This window comes from Lampetra planeri, chromosome 4, assembly GCF_965212315.1.
Source record: "Lampetra planeri chromosome 4, kcLamPlan1.2.h2, whole genome shotgun sequence".
In the NCBI taxonomy this organism is placed as follows: Eukaryota; Metazoa; Chordata; class Hyperoartia; order Petromyzontiformes; family Petromyzontidae; genus Lampetra; species Lampetra planeri.
This window is the reverse complement of record NC_136110.1, coordinates 19,206,685-19,216,542: the sequence shown is the minus strand read 5'-3', so window position 1 is coordinate 19,216,542 and position 9,858 is coordinate 19,206,685. Positions and strand designations below refer to the sequence as shown.

At 52.3% G+C, this 9,858-nt stretch overlaps 1 protein-coding gene across 1 annotated transcript in view; it reads right to left on the bottom strand.

Annotated features, from left to right (window-relative positions):
- Nucleotides 1-878: 878 nt before the first annotated feature.
- Nucleotides 879-9,858, bottom strand: part of LOC144717773 (carboxypeptidase A6-like) — a 32,731-nt gene continuing 23,751 nt past the window's right edge. Inside the window, exon 11 of the mRNA XM_078593409.1 lies at nucleotides 879-2,481. Coding sequence (XP_078449535.1) covers nucleotides 2,294-2,481 — 188 coding nt within the window. The 3' untranslated portion in view covers nucleotides 879-2,293. The remainder of the gene's footprint in view (nucleotides 2,482-9,858) is intronic.

The following is a 9,858-nucleotide window of genomic DNA, read 5'->3' as shown; positions in this document are numbered from 1 at the left end:
CAGATGTGCATTGGCAAACTTCAGACGGGCATATATGTGCTTTCTTGAGCAGGGGGACCTTGCGGGCGCTGCAGGATTTCAGTCCTTCACGGCGTAGTGTGTTTCCAACTGTTTTCTTGGTGACTATGGTCCCAGCTGTCTTGAGATCATTGACAAGAACCTCCCGTGTAGTTCTGGGCTGATTCCTCACCGTGCTCATGATCATTGCAACTCCACGAGGTGAGATCTTGCATGGAGCCCCAGGCCGAGGGAGATTGACAGTTCTTTTGTGTTTCTTCCATTTGCGAATAATCGCACCAACTGTTGTCACCTTCTCACCAGGGTGCTTGGCGATGGTCTTGTAGCCCATTCCAGCCTTGTGTAGGTCTAAAATCTTGTCCTTGACATCCTTGGAGAGGTCTTTGTTCTTGGCCATGGTGGAAAGTTTGGAATCTGATTGATTGCTTCTGTGAACAGGTGCCTTTTATAAAGGTAACAAAGCTGAGATTAGGAGCACTCCCTTTAAGAGTGTGCTCCTAATCTCAGCTCGTTACCTGTATAAAAGACACCTGGAAGCCATACATCTTTCTGATTGAGAGGGGGTCAAATACTTATTTCCCTCATTAAAATGCAATTCAATTTTTTACATTTTTGACATGCGTTTTTCTGGATGTCTTTGTTGTTATTCTATCTCTCACTGTTCTAATAAACCTACCATTAAAATTATAGACTGATCATTTCTTTGTCAGTGGGCAAACGTACAAAATCAGCAGGGGATCAAATACTTTTTTCCCTCACTGTATATACACCCACACACAACATATAGACAACACTACAAAGACAAACCCATACACAATTACTGATGTGTACACACATACACAGCACACACAATGCATCTCTGCTTAAATCCTTATACTGGACAAGAGACTTGTTTTTATTTGCCAACAGGTGAAAACATGTTCATACACAAGCCCCACAAATGGCATTGTCACTATCATATTATTCTTTTGAAGTCGTTCCAATTTCAAGAGGGAATATTTAGACATTTGTATCCCCGATGACCTTCTGGGTGAGTTCTGAGAGTGAGCGATGCCGTGCGTCGAACGAGTGTCTGTGTGGGCCTCCCACAGGCAGTAGTGCCTCACGGCAATCCAGGGATCGGCCCTCGAGATGTGGACATCACAGAACTCCTGCCGGCCACAGTTCCCTCTTGCTCCAACTCTGGGTGGCACTGCTACACCCTCTGGTTTATGCCGCAACTCAAGTGGCCCGTGACTTTTTTTATTCAGCGCCAAAAGCTTAGCTTCGTCAAATTAAATAAAAAGCTAATTTCATCGGTGGATTTTTGTGTGAAATCACTGACGACCAGACTGAGACCATCAGCCCTTATGGCACTGGAAAAAAAACGCGGACTTACCATGGGCGGCCGAAACACGAATTCAAGTCTCACACCGCAGTGACGTCAGCTCAGTGTTTAGACACGGCCACTGTGAACCTCACATCCAAGTAGCAATGTCAATTGGCCATTACCAGGGCTTAATTTCTCACTGAATATGTTCGGCATCACCGGTAACTGGATCAGGTGGCGCATGACTAGGAGCCGCAGCCAAAGGTACACTAAGTGTGGTGAGCATTTTTGCGGAAATGTTTGCTGGGTTGGCGATGCGAACTGACCCGACTGAAATTAAGCCCTGGTCATTTCCGCCTGCTGCTCAAATGATATGTCCACTCGGACTGCTCAAGTCCAGTCCAGTTCAATGTGTTCCAGTCCTGCTTGGTCCAGTCCAGTTTAGTCCAACCTAGTCTAGTTCAGTCCAGTCCAGTTCAGTCCAGTCCAGTTCAGTTCAATCCAGTCTAGTCCATTCTAGTGTAACGGCACGGCCTCCGAACTCGGGTCTCCCCCAACTTGAAGGACGCACGGGCCGCGCTGGGAGAATCTGGAAGAGCAGCATGGACGCGACGTCACTCTGAGCTCCTCCTGAGTTGGCGAGCCCGGCCATTCTGCCAAGGCTGCCAGTACAGTCCATCCCCACCCTATCAAGTCCAGTCATGTCCAGTTCATTTCAGGCCGACAAAGTCCAGTCCAGTATGCTCCAATCTGTTTTGGTCTAGTTCAGTCAGGTGTAGTACACTAGAACGTGGTTTAGTTCAGTCCGGTCCAGTCCAGTATGCTCCAATCTGTTTTGGTCTAGTCCAGTGTAGTGCACTAGAGTGTGGTTTAGTTCAGTCCGGTCCAGTCTGGTTTGGTTCAGTCTGGTCCAGTCCAGTCGAAGCAAAGTCCACCAATCACACCCCCTGGGCTGCGCCACGCTCACTATCGGCAGTTGCGCAGGGCGGCCGCGGCGATCATGGACACGGCCCTCATGGCCTCGGCGCACGTGGGGCCGATCTGGCGCTCGGGCAGCAGGAAGCCGTAGCGGCCCGTGTCGCGCAGCTCCAGCGCAAACGAGTAGCGTGCCCCCTGCGAGTAGGCCCAGTCCAGCGAGCTGCCTGACGTCACGTCTGTGGGGGGAGGCAAGGAGAGGAATCTAACATTTTTTTTTTTTACCAGGTAAGGCTCACTGAGCTAAACAGCTCTTTTTCAGGAGCGACCTTGCCACAAACGATATCCCAATGAAGTGGCTTATCGTGTGGAAATATATAACAACCAGCTCTTTAAATGCAGAAAGTCTCCAGACGAACCTCAGGAGTTGCGATGTAAATCAGCAGACGATACGCCTCCTTGACATTTATGTTCCTCCACATATATAAAAAAAAAATGACTAAAGATACACACATCGCATCAGCCACATGGTCTTTCTGTCAGTGATTTTTTTCAGCAGCATTGGTTCAAACAAGCAAAATATGGACATTAACCCCAAATGTGATAACATTCCAGCAATATGGCCCACAACAAAATAATATATATAAAATTTGATTCAGCGTCCCTGATGTCAGTGGTATGGGATGTGACGCCGTGGCGTATTTATCCACCACGCGTGCGATTTTACAGGAGAAAAAAAAAGTAAGGTATTTTTTTCACAAATCTTGTTTTGAAATTAATCCTGGTACGGCTGGTTTGTGACATGCGGCTGCGAAATTGGACGCGAAAGCAATTCTTGTCTCATATTAATGGCCTTCCGTTATGCCGGCCGTAAACACGCAGCTTTTTTTTTCTTCTCTCTCTTTTAAAAATAACAAACCCAGCAAAAAAAAGAATAAATAAGTGGCAAGTATCCTTTGATTGTGTAAACACGGCTCCATGATGTATGTGTAATGTAGTAACTCGGCGGGAGACGACTTCACGGGGAGCACACTCTTTATTTTACCAAACTCGTTCACAGGTGACTAACACCCACTTAGTATCTCGGGTGACAAACACCCACTTAGCTACCCTGGCGACTAACGCCCTCTTAGCTACCCTGGCGACTAACGCCCACTGAGCTATTCTGGCGACTAACGCCCACTGAGCTACTCGGGTGACTAACACCCTCTTAGCTACCCTGGCGACTAACGCCCTCTTAGCTACCCTGGCGACTAACGCCCACTGAGCTATTCTGGCGACTAACGCCCACTGAGCTACTCGGGTGACTAACACCCTCTTAGCTACCCTGGCGACTAACGCCCTCTTAGCTACCCTGGCGACTAACGCCCACTGAGCTATTCTGGCGACTAACGCCCACTGAGCTACTTGGGTGACAAACACCCACTTAGTATCTCGGGTGACAAACACCCACTTAGTATCTCGGGTGACAAACACCCACTTAGCTACCCTGGCGACTAACGCCCTCTTAGCTACCCTGGCGACTAACGCCCACTGAGCTATTCTGGCGACTAACGCCCACTGAGCTACTCGGGTGACAAACACCCACTTAGCTACCCTGGCGACTAACGCCCACTGAGCTACTCGGGACACTCCCTGCCCGGGGTGTCCGTCTTGACTGTGGGTCCCCAGCCCGACCCACGTGGGCGTCGGACCCCGGGTCCCACAGTCTCGCCTCCGAGCCACACAGGGCCCCGGTCCCCACAAGGACGGCGGGACTAGGGGTCTCGGGGCACTAGGTCTTCAGCTCCGTCTTCTGGTCTTCAACTGGGTAACTCTCCCCGAGTGCTCTCGCGCGTCCCCCTTTATACCCCACCTGCGGACGTCGCTGCGAGCACCCATCCTATTCGACCAATCACTGGGCGCTGGCTACGATCCTGTTTTCCCACATCTCAGCGTGCCTCAGCACCCACGCCGCGCCGCCCCGTCATCTGTCACTCCCGGCGCGCGCGTCCACACCACGCCCACAACGCGTGCCCAACCCCGCACCCCGCGCCGCCCCGTGATCCATCACTGTCACAGTCGGCGCACGTCAACACCACCACTACATATGTCTCGAACAAATGTATTTGTCATCTGCCTTTGTTTCAAACAGCCCGTTACAGAGAAAGTGTGTGGGGGGGGGGGGACAAACGAGGCAGCCACGAATGGCCAGCTCAGCTTGTGTCTCCTTTTGGGTTGAGTTGATAATTTTGAGATCACCCACCTGAAGCATCAGCCCAGAATGGGTGACGCACACGCCTGTACTCCGAGAGCCGGTCAATGGCACCGACTTGAACAATCTCTCAAACGCATTGAGCTGCGGAGTTGGCCAGATGTTGGCAGTGCAGCAAGTGGGTTTTGTGAGCGCATCTGTGCAGACCCCTCCTAGCGGTGGCGAGATGTTAACTAACTCGTCTGGTATACACGAAAGTCGTGGGTTCTATCCCGACCCTGACGCCTGTTAATTGGGAGTTTGTGGTGTCTCTCTCCCGGTGCTAGAGCGGATTTTTCTCTGGGTCCTCCGGTTTTTCCCTCCTCATTTAGAATCAAATCACACGTTTAGATCGTGTGGCCGCTATTCAATTCCACGCGATGATAAGCCACTTCGTTGAGCTACCATTTGTGATAGCCAGGTCGCTTCTGCTACATAGCTCAGTGGGGCATTTCCTGGTAAAATAAAAAGTTTAGTTTAGTGCCAGGTACTCCAGTCTCCCTCCCCCATGCGGCGTGGTCATAGGTTGAGCCAAATATTCAGACACAATACCCTCCCGGGAGAGAGTCAGCGAGGTTCTCTTTGGTCAAAACTAAATCCGAGTTCTTACTCTTTATTATTATTATTATACTGTATGAGTACAGTGCAGCCCTTTTGTCAATCCACTGCTGGATGAAGGCCTCCCCACACCGTGCGGGTCGTGGGGGCAATTTGACCATACTTCACCACGCTGGTCAGTGCGGGTCGGTAAAGGTCGGGATGCATGAATCTGGGAGCATAGAAGTGCAGCATCATGATTAATTTCATCATTACACGACCGCTGTAAAACGCAAACTAATCTTCACAGGCACGTGTTGATTCGCGAACCGTGAGCATAATAATTTATTTTAAACTGATGAACCGAATTGTCCGCAATGTCTCTCTCCTGCTCCCTAACGATACCCTAACTGGGCCTTTGGTTGGCGCTGAGGCTCAGATGTTTATAACGAGCCCTAAGAATCTTCAACGTGTCTGACCACAAACATTGTGGTTAATGTAGACACGACTCCTTGTAAAAAGGGTTTCAGTTTTCTGTTTCAACATCTTTAACACAGCTGTTTTGTTGCCAGATGAAAGAGGGGAACACCCTATTATCATATTTTGGTATTGGCAAAGAAGGTCCCATGATGTGTCAAGGTCGCTTTATGAGTGGCAGACACCCTCATCTCTGCCCTGAACGTCCTAACTGGGCCCAGAGACTCCACTTGGGCTATGAGGGTCCCCTGGGCTATGAGTCACCTGGGCTATGAGAGTCACCTGGGCTATGATGGTCACCTGGGCTATGAGGGTCACCTGGGCTATGAGGGTCACCTGGGCTATGAGAGTCATCTGGGCTATGAGGGTCACCTGGGCTATGAGGGTCACCTGGGCTATGAGAGTCCTAACTGGGCATCAGTTTGCATTCTGTTTGCTTTTTGAAGCTTGGCGAACACTGACTGGCTCTTAAGGGTGGGCCAAAAGTCAGGACACATTGGGTTATTTAATTAATTTTAATACTAGTGTAATAAACGACTGGACCACGATGTCTGGCTCAGTGTCCTTTATTCGGTTCGTGCTGTACACCCACACGGCTGTCTTTACTCTGTAGCTTCTCCACGGTGCTGACTCCAATGTCGGCCCGATCCACAACAGCAGCTCCGCTGCTGTTTCTCTCACACAGCCCCCCTTGGCTGTACTCGCTGCAACTCCTCTCCCTCCGCAGCTCTGACAGCCTCTTGCTGTCTCTCTCTCTCTCCGCAGCTCCTCCTGGCAGCCACACCGCTGCCTCTAACATGCAGCCCTCTCTCTCTCTCTCTCCGCAGCTCCTCCTGGCAGCCACACCGCTGCCTCTAACACGCAGCCCTTCTGGCTGTCTCCTCTGCAGCTGCACACCACTCCGCAGCTTCCTCTTATCTTCGGGGTTGGCTCCCGATGGCCGTCGGCGCCCCCCCCTCTCCACACTCGCCCGCGTGGCCTCACTCTTTTCCGCTCACACCCCGACCCCTTCCCCTTCCGGTTTACCCGCTTAAGGACCCGAACCTTCCCCCCACGTCACATGACTCCACCCCCCGTGACGTCACATCCGGAAGGTCGCTTACGCCCGCATTACACCACCCTCCCCCGTAGAAAAATCCCAGCCGACCTCGGCTGACCAATAGCAAATCGTAATGCGGCGAACCGAGCTTCCCCCCCTAAAGGACACTAAGCATACAATGTAACAGCAAGAACAACAACAACAACGCAATTAACATCAACGAACGTACAAAAAGCATGCAATAAATACAACTGTAAGAAAAAAATAACAAGACAACAACAATCAACGAAACGTAAGCGATTTGGAACGTGTGCGGGTCGCCGGCCCGTCCCGGACGGTCGGCGGCCCACTCGCAGAACGGGAACGCGATGAAAGTCGAGGAATGACAGGGGGTAATCCCCCTGTCGCAGCTGGAAGTCCACCGCCGTCCCGTGTCTCTAAAGAGTTAGTCTTGGGCTTGTCCTGTGACCGTGCCCGCAGCTGGGTCGGAAGGGCTGCAGGGCTCGAAGGTCCCGCAGACCTGGCAGGCGTCCTCCGAGCAGGGCCCCTCGTCCCCCGCAATGTCACGGCCGGCCTGTCTGGAACAGGTACGACAGGCGCTCTAGCAAGATCAATGGACGCAGGCAGGGGAGAGTCAGCAGCAACAGACCCCGGCAAGGCAACATTGGGGGATGACGCATCATGTAAGGGAGCAACATATGGTTTCAAGCGCGACGTATGCACAACCCAGCGACGAGACCCAATCTGGACGCGTGCTGACTGTGGGTTGGGAACCGCAATGAGGCGTACGGGACCATGCCAGGGTTTGTGCAATTTCGGCGAGGTCCCCGGACGTACCTGTGGACAATGAAGCCAGGCTAGGTCCCCAACCTTCCAAGGGCACTCCCCCTCAGACCGTCGCGCATATCGCTCGTTCCGGGCCTGGGCTTTGGCCGTAGCCACGCGGGCATTCTCCCGCGCCTCCGTGACTCGGCGAACCGTGTCCTGAATGTATTCAGGAAGTGGTTTACGAGGTCCCTTCACCCCAGTTCCCAATTGCACATCCACCGGCGGCACGTTTCCCCGACCATACATAAGGTAAAACGGCGAATATCCTGTAGCCGCATGAGGCGTCATCCTGTACGCCGAAAGCACCCCGGGGATGTGCAGATCCCAATCTGATTGTTGTTCACTCACGGTATGGCAAAGCATGGCAGACAATGTCCTGTTCAGCCGTTCAACCATACCATCCGTCTGCGGATGGTATGGGGATGTCCGTACTTTCTTAGTCCCAAGGCCCGCGCACACTTCCGCCAATAATTTAGAAGAGAAATTCCTGCCCTGGTCCGTGAGGAGTCTCTCAGGCGCCCCCTTATCCATAATATACCCAAACAAAAAGGCGTCGGTAATGGCCGCGGCCGACTGATCGGGCAACGGCCAGGCCATCGGCCAACGGGAGAGGTACTCAACCCCTACCAGCAAATATTTATTACCCCTCGCCGATGGTGGAAAAGGTCCCAATATGTCCAGTGCCACCAATTCATTGACTCGAGACACCTGAATCGACTGGAGAGGCGGCACGTAAGGATGTTTCGGCGGCTTACGTCGTGCACACGCAGGGCACGCGCGCACGTGCCCTACGACATCTGTCGCCATGCCGTGCCAAAAATAATGACGTTGCAACGTCAACAAGGTCTTCTGCACCCCTAAATGTAAGAGAGTGTCACAATGGAGGGTTCTAATCAACTCGAATCGCAAGGACGTTGGTACCACCAGGCGCCAACGTTCCTGGAACCCCTCCCGCCACATAAGCAGACCATCTCGGAGAGCGGTTTGCGGCCCCACAGCCGTACTCGGACTCCCATTGTCCTTAGCAGACCGCTTCCGCAAGGACACCAATGACTCATCCATCATCTGTTCCCGGATCCAGACAGACCGCGGCAGATTCAAAACCCCGTCAGCCGGTCCCGGTTCCATCGGAGTGTCCGACTTCTCGACGGCCAACGTAAGCGGCTGAGGGGGGTTTGGAATCGGCGAACACCTATGCGTCCCCGACTCACATTTACAAGGGGCGCGCCGCGGTAATCTGGAAAGTGCGTCAGCGTTCGCATGGCGCACTCCCTTCCGATGTTGAATTTGGAAGGAAAATTCCTGTAGCGTGTCCAACCAACGTGCCAACTGTCCGGATGGCTGGTCAATTTTAAGGGCATATTGCAAGGCCGCATGATCCGTACGCACAATAAAAGAACGACCGTAGAGGTATGGTCGAAATTGCCATAGGAAAAAAACAACCGCCAATAGTTCTCTGCGAGTGACACAGTAGCGGGTTTCCGCAGGAGACAAGACTCGGCTACCATACGCCACGACACGCTCTACACCCCCTTTAGACTGTGATAACACCGCCCCAATACCTGTGTCACTCGCGTCCGTATCAAGAATGAATGGGTGATCGAAATCGGGATAATCCAATGTTGGGGCCGTGGCCAATAGATCACGCAGACTCCGAAAGGCCGCCTCCTCCGGCTGTCCCCAAACAAACTTCCGTCCTTTACCCGTAAGGAGATGCAAGGGCCTCGCAATCGTCGCAAAACCCGTCACAAATCTTCGGTAATACGAGGCAAATCCCAAAAACCGCCGAACATCCCCCACGGTGGCCGGAGTCGGCCAATCCCGGACGCACGCCGTCTTTTCCGGATCCGTGGACACTCCCTCAGCACTCACAATGTGCCCCAAATAGCGGACGGACCGTTGCAGTAGGTGACATTTCTTTGGTTTGAATTTCAATTTGGCAGAACGCATCCTCGTGAACACTGTCTCCAGCCGCGTCAAATGTTCATCAAATGTGCGGCTGAAGACAATGATATCGTCCAAATATATAAGACATGTCTCCCACTGCAACCCCGTCAAAACGAGCTCCATCAATCTTTGAAATGTAGCAGGGGCCGCATTCAATCCCATCGGGAGACAGTTGAATTGAAATAACCCCTGCGGCGTACGGAATGCGGTTTTCTCCCGTGAGGACTCGTCAAGGGGAAGCTGCCAAAATCCCGAAGAGAGGTCCAGTGTGGAAAAGAACTTAGCCCCCGACAATGCGTCGAGGGAGTCATCCATACGCGGCAGGGGGTACGCATTTGCCACCGATATCTTATTCAATTTGCGGAAATCAACACAAAATCGCAATTTGCCATCCTTCTTCTTAACCAAGACGACTGGAGCGCCCCATGGGCTGTTAGATGGCGATATAATGTCCGCAGCCAACATGTCTTCCACTGCCCCCCGTACGTGTTCTCGCTCCGCAGGACTCATCCGATGTGAATTTAATCGAATAGGGGCAGCATCGCCCGTCTCAAT